Source organism: Alligator mississippiensis, chromosome 11 (genome assembly GCF_030867095.1).
Source record: "Alligator mississippiensis isolate rAllMis1 chromosome 11, rAllMis1, whole genome shotgun sequence".
NCBI lineage: Eukaryota > Metazoa > Chordata > Crocodylia > Alligatoridae > Alligator > Alligator mississippiensis.
The window spans coordinates 64,313,072-64,335,492 of NC_081834.1; the positions used below are offsets into that span (position 1 = coordinate 64,313,072).

The 22,421-nt window shown below is 56.5% G+C and overlaps 1 protein-coding gene and 1 long non-coding RNA gene across 2 annotated transcripts; one reads left to right on the forward strand and one right to left on the reverse strand.

Annotated features, from left to right (window-relative positions):
• Positions 1-5,481: 5,481 nt before the first annotated feature.
• Positions 5,482-13,989, reverse strand: LOC102567094 (zinc finger protein 250). Its single transcript, XM_059714154.1, has 6 exons — positions 13,299-13,989; positions 12,860-12,986; positions 12,351-12,470; positions 11,523-12,047; positions 8,589-8,720; positions 5,482-6,716 (listed from the first exon to the last, which is right to left on the reverse strand). Exons 1-6 carry the CDS (start codon positions 13,323-13,325, stop codon positions 5,923-5,925), a joined length of 1,725 nt encoding a protein of 574 aa, XP_059570137.1. The 5' UTR covers positions 13,326-13,989; the 3' UTR covers positions 5,482-5,922.
• A 76-nt stretch (positions 13,990-14,065) lies between these two features.
• Positions 14,066-17,866, forward strand: LOC106738060 (uncharacterized). Its single transcript, XR_009455773.1, has 4 exons — positions 14,066-15,534; positions 15,970-16,090; positions 16,208-16,455; positions 16,619-17,866. It is a non-coding gene; the product is annotated as an uncharacterized LOC106738060 (long non-coding RNA).
• The last annotated feature ends 4,555 nt before the right edge of the window (positions 17,867-22,421 follow it).

Sequence of the window (22,421 nt, forward strand, 5' to 3'; positions counted from 1 at the left end):
CCTGGATCCCTGCTCATAAGTCATATGCTCGACTCAGAATCATTTAATTGCCCTCCCTTTGTTCACATCCTTTCTGTAGTGGAGGAGCCAAAACTGGACACAGGGCTCCAGATGTGGCTCCACCAGTTCAGAATAGACAGGAATTATTACTTCCCTTGATCTGCTGGCAATGTTCTCACTAATGCAGCCCAATATGCTGTTAGCTTTCTTCAAAACAAGGGCACACTGCTGACTCATATCCAGCTTATTGTCCACTGTAACCCCCGGCTCCTTTTCTGCAGCGCTGCTGCCCAGCCAGTCACCCCCAGCCTTTACCGGTGTGTGGGGCTGTTTCACCCTATGTGCAGGACCTAGCACTTGTCCTTACTGAACGTCATAAGATTTTTTTGCCTCAAGCCTCCAATTTGTCTAGCTGAATCCTAGCTCTACCCTCCAGTGTATCTACTACACCCCCAGCTTGGTGTCATCTGCATAGTTGCTGAGGGTGCACCCCATCCCCTCTTTCAGATAGTTAATGAAGATATTGAACACTTCCAAGTTGCCCCCACACTCTCTAAAAACTTCCTGGATTGCCTGTGCCCTGCTGTGTTGCTTTCGCAGCAGATGTCCGGGTGATTGAAATCCCACATGAGAACCAGGGTCTGTGATCAGGAAACTTCCTTTAGCTGTTTGAAGAAAGCCTCATCCACCACTTTCTCCTGGTCTGGTGGTCTATAGCAGAGTCCCCACCATGGCATCACCTTCGTTGCTCTCCCCTCTGACCCTAACCCAGAGACTCTCAAGAGGCCTCTCTCCAGCTTCATACTGGAGCTCTGAGCAGTCATATGGCTCTTTTACATAGGGCACATCTACAGGTTACCTTACAGTGACATAGCAACATGCTACATCACTGTATGGTGCCCTACAGCTACGTAGAGATCACATGTGTCTACAAGTGGCCGCCAGGTACATTGCCACAGCAGCACACTCCCCAAGTCTAGTGCACCACTATGGTGATGTACCTGGGAAATTCACCCATGCACAGCGTACATAGCACAATAACAGCATGTACTGCACCATGCTTTCTTACTTCCAAAAGGAAGTACTAAAACATGGCACAGTAGCAACTTCGCCATATGGCAATGTGCAGACACACCCATAAAGTGCAATTCCTCCTCCTCTTCTCCCCGCCTGTCCTTCCTGAACAGTTTGTACCCATCCCTGACAGTGCTCCAGGCATGTGAGCTCCCACCAAGTCTCTATTATTTCAATCACATCATAAGTCTGTGCCTGTACGAGGATTTCCAATTCTTCCTGCTTCTTTCCCAGGCTCCGTGCGCTCATGTCCAGACACCCAAGGTAAGTAGCCGATTGCCCTTTCTCAGGAAGAATGAGGAGGCCTCCCCTCTTGCCCCCTCTTCCTTGTGCTTCCTCCAGGTCTCCCACTTCCCATCTTATCTCAGGACTTTGGTCTTCATCCCCTGGTGAGCCTAGTTTAAGCCCCCCTCACTAGGTTAGTGAACCTGTCTGCCAAGATGCTCTTCCCTCTCTTTGTCAGGTGGATCCCATGTGTTCCCAGCAATCCTTCTTCTCGGAACAACACCCCATGGTCAAAAAAGCCAAATCCCTGCTGGCGACACCACCTGCGCAGCCATGCATTGATCTGCCGGATGTGTCCATTCCTGCCCCAGCCCTTCCCCGTGACTGGAAGGATCACGAACATCACCTGGGCCCCTGTCTCCTTCACCCTTGCACCCAGAGCCTTGTCATGACTCTTGATCTGCTCAGGGTCTCCCTTGGCAGTATTGTTGGGGCCCATATGGATGAGCAGCATAGGGGAGTAGTCAGAGGGTCAGACAAGTCTCAGTAATCATTCTGTGACATCTCTCTTGACACCATTATCTTAGCAATGGTCCAGTGCCGGGCTAAGACACGGCCTCCATGTGGTGGTTGTTGCCCCCAGGATGGGGAAGCAATCACCTCAGGACTGCATCAGCTGTGGGTCCTAGGAGCTGTGGTGGAGAGCTGACAAACCCTCGCTTCGGGATCCTCTCATCCCACCAGCTCCCCACCCCAATCATACCCACTTTCCATCCCCCAAACCTTCCAGCTTTATTGTCACCCCATCTCCTGTCACAGGGCTGTTGCTCAGGCCTCAGCCTGGAGATGGGAAGTGTGCGGGCTGGGAGCGGTCCGAGGCCCTTTTTTTGCGCGGCGGGCTGTGGCCAGCAGCCCAGACACGCTGGGTCGGGGAAGGCAGGCGGCACGCTAGAATTAGTCACGGACGCTTAATGGTTGTTTAAGATTGTTTACTTACACTGTAGATGGTCGCGGTGCAGGCTGGAAAGCTTCCAGGAATACTTCGCTTAAATCCTAGTTTTAGGACTTGGGCAGAGCTCTGGATTCACTCACAATTCACTCACACGAAGTTTGCTAGGCTCCGTGGAACTTGCGCGCAGGGAAGGGTACGTCGAGGGATCGTTCGGCGACGGGGAGAGGCGAGAGGCTGATCAGACCCCTGTTGCCTTCTTGATATTCACGCTGGGTCCAATAGGCTCCGCAGCGCTTAGAGATCTTCACAAAACATGAAGTCTCCTCCTCCTGATGTTCGTGGAGTCCTCCAACTTGGGTGGAAACCACTCAAGCCTCTTATACGGCTAGCAAGCCAATCGCTAGCCACCACGTAGGAATAATTTAGAACTGACCAATAGTGGGGCACGAATCTGAATACAAATGGCGGGAACTCCTTGCAACATGCATTTCTGTGCTGCAACGAAGAAATGCACCCTGCAAAGAAAGCTACAAACAGCAGGAAAATAATTTAGCAGTGCCGAAGCGCACACAAACAAAAATCACACCCTTGGGTTGTGACAGGAAGGAGAGTTTTTAAATGGCAGTCAAATACATCCAGGACAGGAGATGGTAGGAAGAAATTCCTTTTTAAATGACTTATCCAATCTTGCTGTGAAATCCACTCATCTCTTACCCCCTTTGTCTCCCCTGATCCGATATTGCTAGGAAAGAAACTCCCAAGATTTTCCCACCTCCTCGTGCACTTTTGATCTTGGAGGCGAAGCTGCTGTCTTGGGTCCCTACCCCAGACTTGTTAGAAAGGTGGAGGGCCCAGGCACACTTAATACCTCTCATTCTCCACCTCCCAACTCATGGACATTATCTTCACTGAATCCACATGCAGTTTGTTGTCCCTTATTTGAAATGGGCCAGGGACCCTTCCCCAGGGTATATGTGAATCTTTCCCAGACCTGAGGAAGGCCAAAAGTTCATCCAACATCTCTCACCCAACTATACCCTTGCTATAATTATCTACCTGCCAGAGAAGTAGAGCCTTGACAAAAAATTCTTCACTGGACCAAAGCGTTGCCTCTTTTCTTGCGGTTAACCAACTAACGAAGTCAGGTCATCTCAAAATGCAGGCTGTCTCTCTGCAGTGCCTCAGCTGCACCCTCCTTTCTCCTGTCTGTCTCGTCAGCTCCCAATTGCCCATGGTGATGGTGGAAGTGGGGAGAGGGAAGAAATGTCTGCTGTGTTATTCATGCACATGCTATTCCTTTAGGATTGCCTGTTTTTTTTCCTCCTGTGCTGGAAGCAGCTCCCCTGAGGTCCCAGCCCCTTCTCTCTCCCAAGGGGATCAGGCAGTTCACACTTCCATCAGCTGAGCTCCCTGCCAGCAGCCCCTGACCATTACGCCCCTTCCTACTGCCTTAGCTCCCTGAGGGGGGAGAGGAGGGGGAGGGGGGGTTGCCACTGTCTATCATAGGTCCCCAAAAGGAGGTTCATGTCTCTAAGACCAAAAGGCTTCAAAAGCAAAATGTTCCCCAGGGACCAGCTGCACTCACCCCAACATCTCATTGCCCTTGATGAGAGGGGCTTTGCTGTGGCATCGTTGGTCCCAACTGAAGGTTACAATAAAAGTAGGAGGTGGGTTTCCAGGAGAGCTGGGGAACTCAACACTACTGCTATGTCAAGGCACTGCACTGGGGAGAGGTTGCAGGTGGGAAGCAGATTTTAACCCGCTATCCGAGGCAGAGGACAAGGAAGCCCGCAATGACCTCTGCTAATTCCCTCAGCACTCTGGGGTGGAGATCGTCAGGACCAGATGATTTAAATATGTCCAGTCCCTTCAGAAGGTCCCTGACTAGGTGCTCACTGACCCTAGGCCTGGGTGTGCCTCCCTTGGGACATACGGGGGTCCTAGTGGGGGGATGAGCTGGTCCCTGCTCAGAAAAATGGAGGCAAAAAAATTGTTAAATAGGTTAGCTTTGCTGTCTGGTGCGATGACCAAATTTCCTAGCATGTCTTGCAGAGGCCCCACATTACCTGGCACCTTCTTTTTACCTGCTATGTATTTAAAAAAGGACTTCTTGTTGTCCTTAATCCAGGTCGCTAGTCCCAGTCCCATCTCCACCTTGGCCTTCCTGACCGCCCCCTGCAGCCCCGAGCAACCGAGGCCCCTCCCTGCCATTGGGTGTACGCCTTCTTTTAGCCAGGAGATGTTCCCGTATGCTTTTGATGAGCCATGGGGGCTTTTGCGTCCTCTTGCCCCCTTTGATCCGTGTTGGGATTACCTCCCTTTGGACTTGGAGGATCGTCTCCTTAAGGAACAACCACGCTTCCTGGACTCCCGACTCCCCTCCCCTCCGGGACCGCACTGCCTCCCCGACTAGTCTCCTTACCTCATTGAAGTCTTCCCTCCTGAAGTCCAGGGCTGCTGCCTTGCTGCAGGCCTTTGCCACCCTGCGCTGGACGATGAATTCCAGCAGCCAACGATCGCTATCGCCCAGGTGGTCGAGCACCCACAGACCCCTCACCAGGTCATTGCCTGTGGCCAGGACCAGGTCCAACAAGGTGTCTCCCCTGGTGGGGCTGTGCACCTCCTGGGTTAGGGGGAGGTCCTGTAACTTGGCTAGGAGCCTACGTGAGTGGTCAGACCTGGCTGACTGCTCTTCCTAGCAGATGTCTGGAAAGTTCAGGTCACCCATGATGACCATGTCCTTTGACTTAACTACCTCCATGAGCTGACCTGAGAATTTCCGGTCTAGCTCTTCTCCCTGGTTGGGAGGTCTATAGTAGACCCCCACCGTTAAGTCCCTTTCTCCCCGACCCCCTTGTATTCTGACCCAGAGCACTTCAGTCTGCCCCTCCTCTGACCCATCCATTTTTCAGCCTCCTCAAAATTTCTGTCTTCCTTTTTGGCCAAAATTCTGCCCCAAAAAGAAATTTCCACAGTGGGTTTTGAGGAAAAGTGAGGGGAAATACCCTAGACACAGACACAGTCTACAGCACCAGCAGGGAGGGAATTCAGAGGGAGGTCTGTCCACAGGTGCTCAGCAAACACCAGGCACCTTCCCCATCTCTGATACAGAGAGGAGACCCCCCCGATATGCCTCCCTCCCTCCCTCCCTCCCTCCAGCCCTGCCCACCCGCCCAGGCTCCCACTCCAGCAGGAACTTCCTGCCTACCTGTGTAATGGCCCAACACTCATGATTTTCCAATGGGTTTTTATTGACCGGGGGCAAGGGGGAGACAATAGGTCTCAGGGCAGGGACCAGGCCACAATTCTGTTCCTAGCATCACATAGCCACTCTGTGGAGCAGGGGGCACTGTTGTTAAATACAGCCCGAGGGGGGCTGAATCAGCAACAGCACCTGGGAGAATGGGTTTCCCCCTGCAAGCAGTCATGGCCGTGGTGACCGGAGAGCTGTCCCTTACTTCTCCTGTCCCCACACAGGCAAGGAAGAGAAGGCTGCAGAGGAGCACCGATTATGGTATGTCTGTACAAAAGGCAAAGCCTCCAGAGCTCCCCACCCTGCAGCTGCAGCACCTGGGAGACTGGGTTTCTCCCAAGATGTCATGGCTGGTTTCACTGGAGAGCAGTCCCCTCCTTCTCCTGTCCCAGCACAGGCAAGGAAGAGGAGGCTGCAGTTATGACATGTCCCCGCCGGCGGGGGCCTGTGTGGGGCACTGGTGCTGCAAGAGGTCGGAGCTCTGGTTGAAGGTGCAATCCCCACCTTCCAGCAGCAGGTGAGGGCCATGACGGCCAGGCCGGGCGCAGGTGTGGGTGCGGCGATGGCGGTGCAGTGAGGCACTCTGAGCAAACCGGCGGCCACAGTCCTCGCAGGCATAGGGGCGCTCGGCGGTGTGTACACGCCGGTGCGTCACCAGGGTGGAGCGGACACCGAAGCTGCGGCCACAGTCGGGGCAATGGTGGGGGCGCTCACCAGTGTGCCCGCGCCGGTGCCGGTGCAGGTGGGAGGCATGGCGGAAGGCACGGCCACAGTCCCCGCAGCAGTAGGGGCGCTCGCCGGTGTGCGTGCGGCCATGGGCCAGGAGGTGGGCCCGGCGCCGGAAGCGCCGAGGGCAGCAGGAGCAGGCAAAGGGGGCCTCGGCCGTGTGCGTCCGCTGATGCCGCAGCAGGTTGGAGCTCTGAGCAAAGCGGCGCCCACAGTCACCACAGGCGTACGGCTCCTCACCCGTGTGCTGGCGCCGGTGCGTGGTCAGGTCCGAGCGCTGCCCGAAACCACGGCCACAGTCCCCACAGCGGTATGGGCGTGCCCCAGTGTGCACCGTCTGGTGCCGCAGCAGGTGTGCACTCTGCCCGAAGGCCTTGCCGCAATCCCGGCAGCGGTACGGCCTCTCCGGGTCCACTGTGGTCACTGCAGCTGCTTGGGCATCCTCTTTCTCATCCAGGTCTTCCTCTGTGCTTGCTGCCCCATCACCTGTTGGAAGAGGATGCCACAGGCACTGGTCACCCCCCAGCCTGGAAATGGGACTGGAAAAGTGAACCCATGATAGCCTGGGAGAATGCCCCACAGGGCTGAGCATCTATAGCAGAGGGGCCTCAAATGCAGGAGCCCCCAGAAGCAGCCAGCCAAAGGGACAGGGAGGCAACTGTTCCCAGGTTCCCTCAACCAGGGCTAGTGGAGAACAGGCCGGGACCAGGGACTTCTCCTGCCCTAGGGAAGACTCTAGCCATGCAACAAGGTGCAGAAGGGAGTGGACAGACAGTGTTAGGAGTTAGGGCGGTAAGCAAAGAGGGAGGTAAGCAGGGAACAATTAAGAAAAGAATTGTAAGCAAAATGGAAAGTATTGTTATGCTCCTTTATAAACCCAGGGTGCATCCACACCTCCAATACGGTGCCCAGCTCTGGTTGCCGCAGCTCAGCAAGGACAGAGGTGAACTAGAAAAGGTCCAGAGAAGAGCAAGAAGGCTGACGAGTGCTATGGAGGGACTTCCTTATGCGGAGAAACTGTCTAGACCTACCTTACCTGTCCCTACCTTACCTGTCCCTACCTTACCTGGCAGGGACATCCATTTTCTTGGCAGGATATAGTTCCTTGACTAAGGTAAGGCATAGTTAGTCTCCCACTTTCACTTCCAGTGGGAAGACATTGGCTATATGACAACTTTAAGGAAATGGGAGACTCCTAGCTTGCTCCTGCGGCCATACAGCTGAGGGCAAGCGAAACTCGGGGGCATCCAAATCCCAAGTCTCCGGGCTTGGGCCTGCAAGTAGGATGCCCACCAAAGGATTTGGAAACATCTGAAGCCCCAGGTGGGGGTGGAGGATATTTGCCAGTAGTAGGGCAACATTTGGTTCTTGAATGACTCACAATTTGGAATTGATTCGGCTGATTTGACTTGGAACATGAAGACTTTTCCTTAAGAAAAACAAAAGAAAAGACACTGTCTAGGCCACATAGTTCTGTTCAGCTGAAAACAGAGATGCTTGATGGGGGGACAGGAGAAGAGTTGACAGCATACTATGGCAAAAGGCTGACAGAGTAAAAGGGGGTTTATTATTGACTGTCTGTCCCCAGACAAGAAACAGGGGCCACAACATGAAACCAGCAGGCTGTCAGTGTAAAACTAACATGAGGTGGCTCTTTTTCACCCAGCAGGTCTTTAAAACATGGGGCTCTTTGCTGGCAGATAGGGTGAAAGCGAAGAGCTTAGCCAGATCAACAAATGGTCTGGACATGTTCTTGGAGGCGAGGGCTATCAGAGGCTACCGAGCACGGGAGGGAAGGCCACGGCCTCTGCACAGGAGCTGCCGGGGCCTTCAGTGCCGGAGGCTGCTGGGTGGTCAGCCCCAGCTCGCCCCTTCCAGCCTCTGCTCTCTGCTGCCCTGGGACCCAGAGACTGGGAGATGCACTGGGGACAGAGCAGCCGTTCTGTCCCTCCTGGTGTCCAGGCACTGCAGGCGGCATCCCCCCCCGCCCCCCGGCTGGAGCTCTGTGTGCCACCCCCAGGAGGCTGCTGTGCCCTGCCTGCTGCCCCAGCGCTACAGGGAGGGCAGAGCTGTGCCTCCCCACAAGCATTTTGCAGGTCGGGAAACTGAGGCAGCAGCAATGCTCCCAAGTGTCGTCCCCCCCGCCAGGCCATGGCGGAACCCAGGCGTCCTGCACCCCGGGGCGGGGCGGGGCGGGGCGGGGTGGGGGTGTCCCCAGCCCTGCTGCTTGCAGGGGTTCACAGCCGCTCCGCCCGTGCCTCAGTTTCCCGTCCGCCGCCTGCCGGGCCGCCCCCCCAGCCGCCCATCGCTGCGCTGGGAGCGGGATCCGCCCGGCCGGGCGAACCCCGCCTCACCTGCCCAGGGCTCTGCGGCGGTCTCCATCCCGCGGCGGCTGCGGGCGGCGGGGCGGCGCGGCCGGGGCAGCCCCATGCACCCCGCCGGGCTCCGGGCTCCGGGCTCCGGGCTCCGGCCCCGCGCCGCCTCCCCCGGCTCCGGATGCAGCGCGCTGACCCAGGAAGGCCAACCCCCGGGCCGCCCCCCCCCCGCCGCCCGCAGCCCGGGGAGCCCCGGGGAGGGGGGGGCCGCCCTGCGAGCCGAGCGGAGCCCCCGCCCCTTCGTCTCCAGCGGGTGCCCCACGCCAGATTAGTATTTTTTAAATATATTTCGTGTTTCAGGTCAAATCAGCCCAAATCGCAGCGACCGAGCACATCTCAGTCTCTCCCAAAACCACACCGACTGGGCAGGCAGGACTCAGTCCTGGCAAACACATGGATGGCGCCAGCATCCTCCGTCCCAGACCCATCACCCTGGGACGCCGGGTGCTCCCAAATCCCTTGGCAAGCGTCCTTTGTGCCAGAGGTCTTGGGGTTTGGATGCCCCACAGACATGACAGGCAAGCATGCACTGCTTAGTCTGGGACCTCAGAGACTCCCTACACTTGATCTTAGCTCACAAGAGGGGCAGGAAACCTTCCCGACCTGGGGCTGGCCCCTCAGGAGCTGGCAGGCAGCACAGAGACCCACCACCCCCTCCTTCTGCCTTGCCCCCTGCTCTGAGCTCCCCTAGGGCAGCCCCCCACTATCACAGGGGATTGGGGTTCATCATAGACACTGAGGGCTGGAAGGGGCCTCAGGAGGTCACATCTAATCCAACCCCCTGCTCCAAGCAGGACCACCCCCAAGTACATCATCCTAGACAAGGCTTTGTCTAGCCAGGTCTTCAAAACCTCCAAGGATGCAGATGCCACCACTTGTGGGTAACCTGGTCCAGTGCTTCACCTTCCTCCAAATGAGAAAGTGCTTCCTAATATCCAACCTATCCTCCTTTCCTGCAACTTGAGACCATTGCTCCTTGTTCTATCATCTGCCAACAGTGGTGACATCTTTCTCCCAGGCTCCAGACATGGGGAATCAAGGCTTGTGTGGCAGAAAGGGCCCCTTATCCCCGCCTTCTCCCCACTCCACACCAGGCTGGCAGGAGCCAGGCAGGGAGCTGTCTTTCAGCCTGGGGGGTAGTCACCTGGGAGGGGGGAAAGGAGCTGCTGCTGCTGGCTCCTCTTCCTCTGTCTGTGAGACCACAGGGCTGTGAGAGGGTGAGTCTCCTGGGCACAGCCCCCTGCACTGGGTGGGGAAGGAGTTGTGTGTGAGGCATGTCCATGTGTGGGGCGAGGGGCACCGCCTCTCCCTGATCTGGCCCCCAACTTGCTAGTGACTCCCACATACTTGTCCCCAGCATCCTCTTAACACCAACTGCCTGAGAGGGCAGCAGAATTTCCATCCAGGCAGCGCTGAGGCAGCCCGTTGACTTCATGGCTCACTGTCATCTCCCTGATTCCTGCTAATCTCTCCTCACTCCACAGGTGTTAGCAGCCCTCTCTTTTTTTTATGGTCTTGATGCTGCATTAATCAAGCTATAAATTAACATTGCTGTCTGTTAGCCAGATCTGACAATGTCTCTCTTTCGTTTCACAGCCCTGCAGACTGTTCTTGGCTCTGGCTAGAAACCTGCACTCAGGTACAGTCATATAAATTCAGGTGAACATTGGCTCAGGTGCAGAAAGGACTGACAGTGACAGTGCTGGGGGCACTGTCAGGATGCTCAAGAAGGGCGGACTTTGTTTTATGAATCTCACTCAGAGACATACATTTACCAATCATGACAACGGGACTAATAGGACAATATATTTGTGCCTGGTTGGTGGCATTTTTTAAGCTTGAAACACCTGCTAGTAAATTCCATTCCAATAACACGATGTTTTCACTTTGAACTTAGACTGAGCTCTATAGCCTTATGCCCCTAGCAGATCAGTAAGAGCTTCTAATTCAGGGGTATGCAGCCCCCACCGCATGTGCCAGTGTGGCACACAAAGGCATTTTGCTTGGCACTCACGCCTCAGGGAAAGCCCTGGGGCTACGCTGCAACAGGGATCAGGCCCCTCATGCTACCCCACCATCTGCCCCTGGTATGCCAACTTTTTGAAGTCAAGATTGCAAGTGTTTGTGGCACTCTGCCCAAAAACGTTGCTGACCCCTGTTCTAGCTTCTCTAGAACTGTAGGAGACTATGTGCTGTGATTTATGTGGTGATGCACCCCCCCCCCCCCGCAACCCCGTTTTCAAAACCCCAGATCCCCACCTATTCCTCTCTTCTTATTCTTCCTCTTCTGCCTTGGTCTCACTTGTCATTCTTTCCCCTGCAGGATCCAGCACATCACCAATTCTCCCCTGTCTGGGTAGGACACAGGGTCTAAATGGCAGACAAACACCATCTAGCTCAGGCATGCCTCCATGGTTATAAAGGGGCCTAGTGGTGCTGGGTGACTTAAGACCCTGTGCAGGTGCTGCTGGGGTGAAGGCAGTTGCTAGAAAGCAGGCTCAGAGCCCCCATGGGGTCCCTACCCGACGGTGACTGAGACTCTTCCAGCCCAGTGCCTTGACTCCCCACATTTGCCACGGAGCTGTGGGTCCCTCCTCTGTCCACCAGCTCCCCTCTTCCTGCCTGTACATCCATGCCATGGGGAGCCAGCCACATCAAATGCCTCCATGACATGATGGAGCAGAGCACAGAGCCCATCTTCCCTGATAGCCCCCAACACTGCATGGCATCATGGGCCTGGTGGATGCCAGTCTCTGTGAGCATGGCAGGGCATGGAGACAGGGTCTGGCTGGGGTTCATCTTCATGGTTTCAGACGAAGAATCACAGAGTGGGTTCTGGGGGGCTCTTCTCTCTCTCCCACATCCAACTGGGCCAGGGAAGGTGTCCCCTCTCTCCCCAGGGCTGGGGCAGGTGGTCAAGGGGTGCCAACGGTGGTGTGCAGCTGCTGGTGGGCAGCTAGGTGCCGGCTCCAGCTGAAGCTCTTCCCACAGACCCCACAGCGGTAGGGCATGCGCCCAGCATGCAGGCGCTGGTGTGTGGCCAGCTGTGAGCCCACGCGGAAGCCACGGCCGCAGTCAGGGCAGTGGTAGGGGGTCTCGCCCGTGTGCAGGCGCTGGTGGGTGAGTAGGGACGAGCGCTGGCTGAAGCCCTTCCCACAGTCCGGGCAGGCGTGGGGCTTGTGGCCACGGTGTGTGCCCAGGTGCTTGGCCAGGTTGGAGCTCTGGGAGAAGCAGCGCCCACAGGTCTCGCAGGAGAAGGGGCGTTCGCCGGTGTGCACGCGCTGGTGTGTGGCCAGCTGGGAGCGCAGCCGGAAGGCTTTCCCACAGTCTGGGCAGGCGTGGGGGCGCTCAGCAGGGCCCTTGGGGGGCCATCCCGGCTCCCGGGGACTCTCATCTCCATTCTCAGTTGCAGGGACCAGTGGGTTCTGGGTCCCCAAAGGTGCTAGGAAAGAGGGAAAGCAAAGGCACATCAGCCCAGGTTGTTCCCAGGTTATTTTTCCCCTGAAGCAGTCATGTGCACTCTGGGGGAAAAAGCCTGAAAGTCTGTACACTCGTGGTTTCTCCTGGACAGCAGCAACTCTCTGGGAGAAACTGAACATCTGTACGAGGCCACATGCCGTGGAGTAAAATGATCCACAGGGGAACCCAGAGAGCCAGCTGTCCCTAGGGAAGGGGCAGATCTCCACATGAGGCCTCAAGTGCCCCCCTCCCTCCCCCTCCAGAGCCAAGGGTAGCTGTTCCTCACCTGCACAGGTGTCTCTGGGCACCATCTCCACCTGATGATCAGCACCTGGGGGGGACAGGACCCAGGGCTCTTCCCCTTGCTCCAGCTGGGCAATCATGACAGGCTTGAATATGGGGAAGCCTGCTCAGAAGGGAAGCATGGAGCGGCATCAGGGGGGATCCTAGAGGATGTTCCTCCTTCTTATCCCAGGTTTCTCCCAGGCCAGGAGGTGGAAACTGGAGGGAGGAGGTGCATATCAAGGGATCTCCCCTCCCCCCACCCTCAACCATGAGTGTTGGGTCTGTGGATCAGATGTGGCAAAGGACCAACGTGACCCCAGAGATCATATCGCCTGCCCCCCACTCATCCCTCCCAGGCTGCTCTCCAACTCCCCACTTTGCCCACGGGGCCTCCCCCAAGCTCTGGGGAGGGATTGCCTTAAGGCTCCTGAAGTCTGCAGGACCTGAGCAGAAGCTGACCAGGTGCTCTGCCCACCCTCCTCCCCGGGTGCCAGGCCAGGACCCGCTTACCCAGCAAGGCCACCGCCTCGTAGTTTTCCCGCATGACCTCCCAGTACAGGGCTCTCTGTGCGGCACCCAGCAGCACCCACTCCCCCTCAGTGAAGTACACAGCCACATCCTCAAAAGACACCGGGTCCTGGAGAGACGAGAGGGTGCGGAGGAGGGTAGCAAGGATGACGAGGGGTCTGGGGTGGGGAGGCTTCCCCGTGAGTAGAGACAAAGGAGACCAGGCCTGGTCTGTTCAGGAGACAGACGCTTGAGGGGAACAGGAGAAAGGTTTGCAGAATATGAAATGGCGACGAAACGGTCACTAGGGATTTACCATGAACTGTCTCTCCCCAGGCAAAAACAAGAGGACCACCAATGAAACAAACAGGCCTGCGGCACAATCCCAGTGCTCTCCTCTGCTACCCCCGTGCCCCCCAGCCACCATCCCCAGGCTGCTTACCTGAGCTGGCGCTGGCGCTGCAGCCATCTCCCCTCTGCAGTGAGCATGCACAGCTTCCACTGCAGCCTGGCTGGGCCAGAGAGGGAGATTAAGGCTGGGGGCTGCAGGCTTGGGGATGGGGGTGTGGGCGCTGTGGGCAGCGGCTCAGGGCTAGGGGCTGGAGGCAGGGGCTGGGAAATGGGGCAGCAGCTGGGGGGTTGGGTGCTGGGGACTGGGACTGGGGCTAGAGATGGGAAGTTTGGGGCTTGGGCTGGAACTGGAGCTGAGAATTTGGGGCTGGGGCTGGGAGTTTGAGGGCTGGAGGGGGGGCTGAGCTGGAGGGAGCTGGGAATTTGGGGGCTGGGTCCGGGTCCGGGTCCCGCCTGGGGAAGGCGATGCGCCTCGGCAGCGCCGCGCCCGCTCTCCGCGGAGCTCCCTCCGCCCGCAGAGGGGCCCTGCCGGGGCCGGGGCCGGGGCCGGGGCCGGGCGAGCGGCAGGGCAGGGCAGGGCAGGGCAGGGCAGGGCAGCGCTCGGCGGCTCCGGATGCAGCGGCGCTGACCCGGGAAGACCAACCCCCGGCGCGGGGCCGGCGCGGGAGGAGGACGCTGCAGCCCCGCGCCGGGCTCCCCGCGCCTCTCCCAGCGCAGCCTGGTCCGGGGGCACGGGGCTGCACCCAGGTCCAGCCGGGACCAAAGCCGGGCTGGAGGGTCTTGTCCTCCCACAGGCTCAACCCGACACCAGACCTGGGGGTAGGGTGGGGTTTGACCCCGTGCTCACATGGGAACCGGGGGGGGGCGGGTCGCCTTCCTCTGCAGCAGGGATGGAAATCACTAGCCTCCCCCTGGCAATCACCGATCCTTTCCCCGGGATCTCTTATCGGGGAACAACCTGTGATAGCAGGTGACATTGCACATCCTCACTCCCCTGCCCCACATCAGGGTGCAAGGTCTGAGCTGTGCCAGGGCTTACGCCCTCTTACTGGTACAGTTAGTGGGTTTGTCCGGGCTGGTTTGGACAGAGCTGATGTGATGTGTGATGGGGCTGGGCTAGACGCAGCTGCTGCGGGTCCCTTCCAGCCCCAGTGCTCCATGAAAGTGCTTTCCACCCCACTCACATTCAGCTGAGTTTGTACTTCCCCCCAGAGCTCATGTTACCATGTCCAGCCCTGCATTCATGCATTCAACTGGACTTAAAAATCAGGCCACAGTGCGGGAAAATGGGCACAATGTAACTAGGACTAGCCAACAGACAGCAGCAGGGCTGGAGGATGGGGAGCTGGAGGAGTGGGACCTCAAAAGACCATTAAAATGAAGAGAGGGCAGTTAACATGTGGGGAATGAAGAGTTTAGAAGGAATCAACAACCAACTATCTTCAGCCATGAAGTCAGTGGACTCCCTTCCCCGCAGCCTGAGTAACGGCCTTTGTCCTGGCGAGGCGCTGGTTTTAAACTCGGGGTGCAGCTGGAGACAAAGAGAGTAGGTTTAAGAGAAGAAACCCTGTGCGAATGTGGAGTGGAGGGAAAATGGAGGGGTGTGAGGTCCAGGGGACCTGCGGCCAGTCTGCAAAGCCCCCCATGCCAACCTCCCCATCACTTAGAGCGGGGTCACAACAGAGGGGAGCAAAGTGGAACTGAAAGGAGGGAGGGGAGCAGTCCTGCTTGCTCCAGTACTAGAGCAAAGGGACAGGCAATATCATTGCAAAAGCAGCTGGTTTCAATATGGGTAGGGGGCGACCCCCTGTCATCCCATGCCACCCACAGTCATGGGGCTCATGGCTTATCACAGGGAGGATAAGGCCAGGAGGAGCCATGTGATGGGCAGAGCCAGGGGCCTCCACAGAAAGAGGGGCAAGGGTCAGCTAGATCTGGTGTCCAGCAGGGCCCTGTCCCCATCATCCCCACGGCCACGCAAGCTGAGGTTCCAGGCCACCAGGGTATTCCACCACTGGCCACAAGGGGGAGGCCTCAGACCACCTTGTGGAGGGGTCCCAATCCTGCCCAGCAGCAAAGCAGACCTCTGAGGCAGACCTTTACAGCCCCCAAGACCAGGAAAGGCTGGTTGGCCTGGACACAGCCACAGGGAAAGTAAGAGATGTCGGGGGGATCTGGAGGCATTTTCAGCCTCTCAGGTACTTTCTCTTCTCAGCCTGGCCGTAAGCACAAGCAGCTGCTGCAATCACAGCCTCCGAGGCCCATGAGTGTTCCTTCCAGGAGCATGGGGCCTCTCCTCTTCCTCCTCCTTGCCAGGGCACCAGAAGGTAAGTGGGGACACCCCCACCTGCCCCAGGCCCTGTGCTCTCTGCTGTGGCAGCTTGAGGGGGGAAGGGGGATGGTGGACGCAGCCTCCAGTGCTATGCAGGGTGACATGGAGTGGGGCCAATGTTTCCCCGAGCTGAGGGGTTCTGCCAAGGAGAAAGAGCCCTCTGAGAAGACCTGGGGGTTACGCACAGCTCCACCCCATTTCCAGGAGCTTGCACTCTGTGGTCAAGATCAGGGCAGGAAACCCCTCACCCAGGTCTCTCCCCCACCCCTGGTAGTCTCCCCACTACTGCCCGTGGCACCTTGGATCCTGCGTCTACAACAGACCACCATTTTTCATAACTGGCAAAACAGAAGTGTGGGGGCTGACACTGGTGGGGGATGTGAAGATCCACGCCCTGGACTGTGCTACCTGCCCCATCCATTTCCTCCAGCCTTGGGTCCAGGGCACCACCAGCCCTGAGCACTGGCACAACAGGGAGCTGCTGATCCACCTGTAGCTGGTCAACTTCATCTGCCAGGTCAACAAGTGGGCACAGCAGGAGGGCTTGAGCTGTGAGTACGGGGGTGGGAGGGAGGGAGTGCATCCCCTCCTTCTTCTTCCCCTTGCCCTCCTCCTCCTCTTCTCACCCGCTCCCTTCCCATCCCATCCTCAACCCCTTCATGACCCAGAGCTCTCGCAGGGGGCTTACAGCACCAGCCTCAGGGGTGAGGATCTGGTCAGCTTCTTGGTGGGCAACTGCATGGCTTGGTGGCAGGATCAGCTGGCACTACATGTGTGGGACACCCTGAACTGTGACAAGGTTGCAGCCAATACACTGGAAAACTTACTCAACCACACCTGCATCCAGAACCTGCAGACTCTGCTCTGCAATGGGAAGGAGGTGATGGAGAAGCAGGGTGAGGCCCCCAATGCTAAGGTAAGCCCCCCCAAGATAACATAAAACTGCCTCTGGGGGAGGGGGCAGCAGATACTTCTATCCAGCTGTTGTCTGTGCCAAGAAGCAGCTGCCTCTGGAGTGAGGCACTTCCTGCCTGTGGTGCCACAGATACCCTGACCCAGCCTCTGTCTGCCCTCCCCAGAGCACCCCGTGGTCACGGTATATTCCCAGCAACCCATTGTCACCCCAGAGCTCCCACTGATGCCAGTTTACTGGGTCACCGGCTTCTACCATGGCCCATCCAAGTGGCCTGGCTGCAGGATAGCAAGGAGGTGCCTCCAGGCCTGGGCCTCAACTCCAGTGGCCTCCTGCCCAACGTCAACATGACCTACCAGCTGTGCAGCATCCTGGCTCTGAATCTGTCTTCTGGGCACCATTATGCCTGCCTCGTGGAGCACAGCAGCCTGGGCAGCCATGGCTTGGTCATGCCCTGGGGTGGGTGCAGGGCAGAGCTGGGCACAGTGGGAGGAAGGTCTCAGCACTGGGGAATGGACAGATCCCACTTAAGGCATGAGCTACCACCTGTGACCAGCTCCAGCCCCCTGCCCCCATGCTCCAGGCTTGGGTGTAGTGGATTCCCCTTCAGGGGCTGAGGCCATGTACCAGCAGATCCAAAGAGACAGCTTCCTGGGTAAGAGGTAGCCCAGTCCCACCCTGCCTCAAAACCCTGGTGGTCTAGTCTCAGCTCCCAGCTCAGTTGGCTCCAAGCCTCAGACCTACATGTGTATGATGAGCCACTGATGCCAGCACACCTCCACAGGACAGCTCTCCCAGCTGGAGATGGGCTTTCTCCCTGAGACTGTCACCTGCCCCAGGCCTTCCAGGGATGGCTGATGGGACCCCTCCTTAGCTCTTCCACCAGCTCCTCCAGCCCAATCACTGCCCTGAACAGGGAGAGAACCCAGGTGTCCTGGCTTCCAGCCCCACCATGGTGAAGGCAGGGCCTAGGACAGGGAGGCAGACCAGACCATGCAACAGGGGATTCTTGCTCCCCTCCCTCTGCTGCCTTCCAGAAAGCAAAACCCACTGGAAAACCAATGTGACCATGGGTATCTTGGTCACACTTCTCATCCTGGCCATGGTGGTGGCAGCCATTGTGTGCGTGCAGCAGAGACAGAGATGAGCTGCCTTCCATCCTTTTCCTCCTCCTCTCCTGACTCACAGGGGAAGGGGTTTCCTTACATTTCCCATGGCCCTTACCCAGCACTCATGGTGGGATCTGTCCTTGCAGGAGGTACCAGAACATCAGCTGTCCTGGGATGATGTGACTTGTCCCCAGCTCTTTGGTTGAGGCTCTGCCAGTGATGTGGAGATGGGGCAGACAGTCCATGGCACTCTCCTTTGTCCATTGGGCATCTCATGGGTACAATAAAATAGAGGATGGCTTTCCTTGGCACTGTATTATGACCTGGAGCCCTCACAATCACACATCAGAGGTGCAGAGACTAGGCCTCACCGGAGACCCAATAATAAACCCCTGGGATACAGAGCACCTCTCTGTTTTGTCCCCTTCACCAACACGGAGCAGGACAGGCACACGTACAACCTGTACCACCCCACTTCAGACCCAAGGGATCTAACCCCACCCCTGCCCAGGGTCAGAGCTATGGAAGAAATGAGGAGGAGTCTGCATCGATCCCAAGAGTTTTATTTTGGGGACCTCAGCTGGAAGGAAACAGACATCCTGGCTCCTAGCCCCCATTCCCTTCCCCAACCTGGGAGAGAACCCAGGCATCCTGGCTCCCAGCCCAGCCCTACTCTAACTCCTGCCAGACCCTCCTGACCTCATTCTCCTTCCAGAACTGGCTTGGAACCTGGGTATCTGGGTTCCTAGCCTGCCTGACCCTTTTCTCCCTGATCCTAGGGTGATAAGCCTGGCTGGTCTTTCTCAGTTGGAGACCCTTAGCCACTGAATACCCCAAGGGCATGGGGAGCAGCTAGAGTCCTGGGCTGCTCCTCTGTGCTGGCTGGACAGATCCTACAAGGACAGACAGAGTGTGGTGAGCTCCAGGGGACCAGGTGCACCATCCCCTTGTGCCCTGCGGAAGTGAGAGGGACTCATGGTGTTTCCTCCACCACAGGACAGTGACCATGCCTGCTGCACCCAGCAAGGAGTTTGGCAATGCCAGACCCACATCCTGGTACCCACCAGGCCCTAAAAGAGGGGTTGTAGCAATTGCTCAGGTATAGGACACTTACCAAGCAACACAGCATGGAGAAATGCCCTCCCAGGCAGCCTATCCCGGGTTGCAGACCAGGAAGACAGCTGGGTCAGGCTGGGAACATGGAACAGCTCGGTGAACCACAGCATGCAACAGCCCAAGGCATTCACGGGAGACAGGCAAAATGTCCTGTGGAGTAACGCACACCACATTCGAGGCACCAGAGAAGCTCTGGAGGAATGGAACCTCACTGAAAATCCTTCATTGGACAGAAGACATAGTGGCCGGCAGGCAGCAAGAAGCTACAGACAAATAGCCAGCTAGCCAGGCAGCACTCAGGAGTGCTAGGAGGGGCTGAGAGTGGAATCTGAGGTTCCAGGATCCCTGAGAGGGACTGAGGGTGGGATCATCAGGGTTTGGGAGCCCAAGGGCTATTCTGTGGTGGGGACAGACTCAGAGATGGGACATGCACTGTTTATTGTTCGAACTGGTGATTCTAAAAGGGGCAATACCTCCGAGTGGGGCCCAGCATATTAAAGGGGCTGCACTGGAAGAAAGAAGAAGGACCAGAGAGACCACCTTGAAAAAGGAGCTGGCAACATCTGCAAGACACACCTATTCAGGAGAAGTGTGGGTGGGCTGTGGGGGAGGAGGAGCCCCATAAAGACACTACTTGAGGTCAAGATGTGGCAGGTGAATCCATAGAGCAGGGCCAGGGGTTAATACCTCTGCCACCAAAGGGACCTAGACCTTACTTCTGTTAGTGTGGGAAGCCAGCAGTGGAACCACAGCGTACTATCACCTGCCTCCCAGGACCCTCTGCTGCCTCTGCCCCCTCCCCCCCGAACATAGATGAAGCCCAGGTATATGGACTGCCCATCCTGCCCCCACCAACTCCCTAGTCTACCTGTACCCTCCCTGAAGTCTGCTCACCCCTCACTGCTCCACAACCAAGCTCTGTGACTGCACCTGGGCACTGACACCCAGCAGAGGAAGTGGGACCAGGTGGTGGGAGTGAGCTCTGGACCCATTAAAACCCCCTGAAGGAGGAACTTGGTGCTGTGCCTGCTCTGGCATCTCCTTCCATCTCCCTTCTGCACAAAGAGGGCAGAACTGAGCGTCAGCCCCCTGGGGCACGGGGCCCAGACCTGAGGATTGTGATGCATCAGCTCCAGCTCGGAAAAGCTCAACTTTAGGAGAAATCCTGCCATAGGAACCCAGGCCCAGTAGCCATGTGGAGCCCCCCCAGTACCACCTAGCAGGTCTGACCCGAGAGGAGCAAGAGGTGGAGCCTGAGTCCTGGCTGGGTGAGTGCTGCTGGTTACCAGCCACCCCACAAGGTGGCTTGAGGCTTCCCCATTTGGCCAAAGATGGAATACACTGGTGACTGCAGTATGTTAGCTTGCGCGGCCATGGGGGGAGGAGGAGAGGGCCCTGCTGGACTGCAGATCTCGCTGACTCTTGCCCCCATCTCTCTGGAGGCTCCTGGCTCTGTTCATCACATGACTCCTCCCCTGCCTTCCTTCAGGCCTTCTTCTCCTTGTGACAGCCATGAGCCCCATGTCTGCAGGGTTGCATGGGATGACAGTGGGTTTTCCCCCCTCCTTCCCTGTATTTAAACTTGCTGCTTTTGTAATGATACCGCCTGTCACCTCACTCTAGTGTTAAAGCAGGAAGGTCTGCTCCTCCCCCTCCTTTCAGTCCTGCTTTACTCCCCTGTGTTGTGACCCCACTCTAAGTAAGGGGGAGGTTGGCATGGAGGGTGTACAGACTGGCCACAGGTCCCCTGAACTTCTCACTCTTCCATTTTTCCCCACTCCACATTCACACAGGGCTTCTTCTCCTAAACCTCTCTTTGACTCCAGCTCCACCCAGAGCTTAAAACCAGCTGCCTCATGGGGACAGCCACCTTTATTCAGGCTGCAGGGAAGGGAGTCCACTGACTTCAGGACTGAGGATACTTGTCTTGATTCCTTCTAAACTCTTCATTCCCCATGTGTTAATGACCCTCTCTCCATTTTTAATGGTCTTTCATGGTCCCACTCCTCTAGCTCCCCATCCTCCCATAGATGGTGTGTAGAGGGGTATGGGGGGTATGTGCCCCCCCTGAAATTGGCCCTCGCCAGCCAGGGAGTGGGGAGCACTGGCCAGTGCCCCACCAGTGCTTCTGGGGTCAGCGATTGGCCACTGGGGGACTACCCCCCCATTGGCAATCGGTCACTGGTGCTCCCCCCAGAGCCAGGAGGTACCAGTCACCCATGCTTTAGTCTGCTGCTGTCTGTTGGCTGCTTCTAGTCATATCATGCCCATTTCTCAGATGCTGTGGCTTGGTTTTTAAGTTAACTCAGCTGAATGTGAGCTCTGTGGAGAAGTATGAACTCAGCTGAACGTGAGTGGGGTGGAAATCATTTTCATAGAATATTGGAGCTGAAAGGGACCTGCAGAGGCTGTGTCTAGCCCAGCCCTGTCAGACATCACATCAGCCCTGTCCAAACCATCCCAGAAAAGACCAGTGGGTGCAGAGAGGAGTGGCGGGGAGTGTGTTTAGACTGGCCACAGGTACCCTGAAACTCACACTCCTCCATTTTCTCTCCATTCCACATTCACACAGGGCTTCTCCTAAACCTTCTATCTTTGCCTCTAGCTGCACCCAGTTTGAAACCTTGCTTGCCTATATCTTTAGACCAACATGGCTACAACCAAAAACCCAAATTATTCACCTTCGGCCTTTTTTACCCTTTCTTTTTTTCCTCCCTCCCTTCCCTGCTCTACCTTGTGCTTTCCTAATTTCCACCTGTTTACATGCTCACTAACAGCCTGTCACACTTTTAGCTTCTCTCATTCCTTGGAGTCTCAGAACAGCAGAGACTTCCTATGCTTGAAGAAGGGTGATTGTGCCCAAAATAACCAATTGGTCTAATAAAAGATGCCATGTCTACTCAAAGAACAACTGACTTCCTACCCTTTGAGCAGGGGACTGAACCCAATAATCTTGCAAGGTCCCTTCCAGCCCTAACTTCTATGACATCTATGAACCTTGCCTGCCTATGTCCTTAGACCAACACAGCTACAACCAAAAACCCAGCAGATTGAGTTAGGTTCAGGAGCACACGCCCCCTCCTCCCCCAGATTAGCTCAATAGCAGGCTCAGTGAGAAAACAGCTGTCAGAGCTAGAAAAATGGGTGATAGATAAAACCAGTCCAGATTTTCAGGATAAAGATGCATTCTGTGTACCAGATACATTTGTGCAGTTATGTGATCTGTGATCTTCATGGATAGTAAAAAAGGAAGGAAATAAGTCACTCAGGAAGGGTTGCAATGAACATGAAAGAGGTACAAAAAAAAGGAATACAAGTTAAAGACTGCAATTGATGCATCTCCAGCAAAACCAAGGAAGTGATTCTTCTGCTCTACACAGCATTAGTGAGACCACAGCTGGAGTACTGCATCCAGTTCTGGGCTACACTGCACTGCACAAGGACATGGTAAAGTTTGAGAGAGTCCAGAGAAGGGCCACTCACATGGTCAGAGACTTGCATGGCAAACTATAAAAGAAAAGACTGAGGGACCTGGGACTCTTCAGCCTCAAAAAGCGAGGGCTGAGAGGGACTTGGTAGCAGCTTATAGCTACATCAGAGGAGTACATCAAGGGCTCAGTGAGCAACTGTTTACCAGGGCACCCTTGGAAAAACCAAGAGTAATGGCCTCAAACTTCTGGAAGACCATTTCAGGCTCAACATCAGGAAAAACCTCTTCGCAGTCGGGGTGTCCAAACTGTGAAC

What these genes read in the sequence shown, in the direction of transcription:
- LOC102567094 (XM_059714154.1), bottom strand. Translation starts at nt 13,325, where the DNA reads ATGGCTGCAGCGCCAGCGCCAGCTCAG. An exon ending in CGAGGCGGTGGCCTTGCTGG is followed by an intron (nt 12,471 to 12,859) that starts GTAAGCGGGTCC and finishes CCTTCTGAGCAG; the next exon opens with GCTTCCCCATATTCAAGCCT. An exon ending in AGACCGCCGCAGAGCCCTGG is followed by an intron (nt 6,717 to 8,588) that starts GCAGGTGAGGCG and finishes CTCTTCCAACAG; the next exon opens with GTGATGGGGCAGCAAGCACA.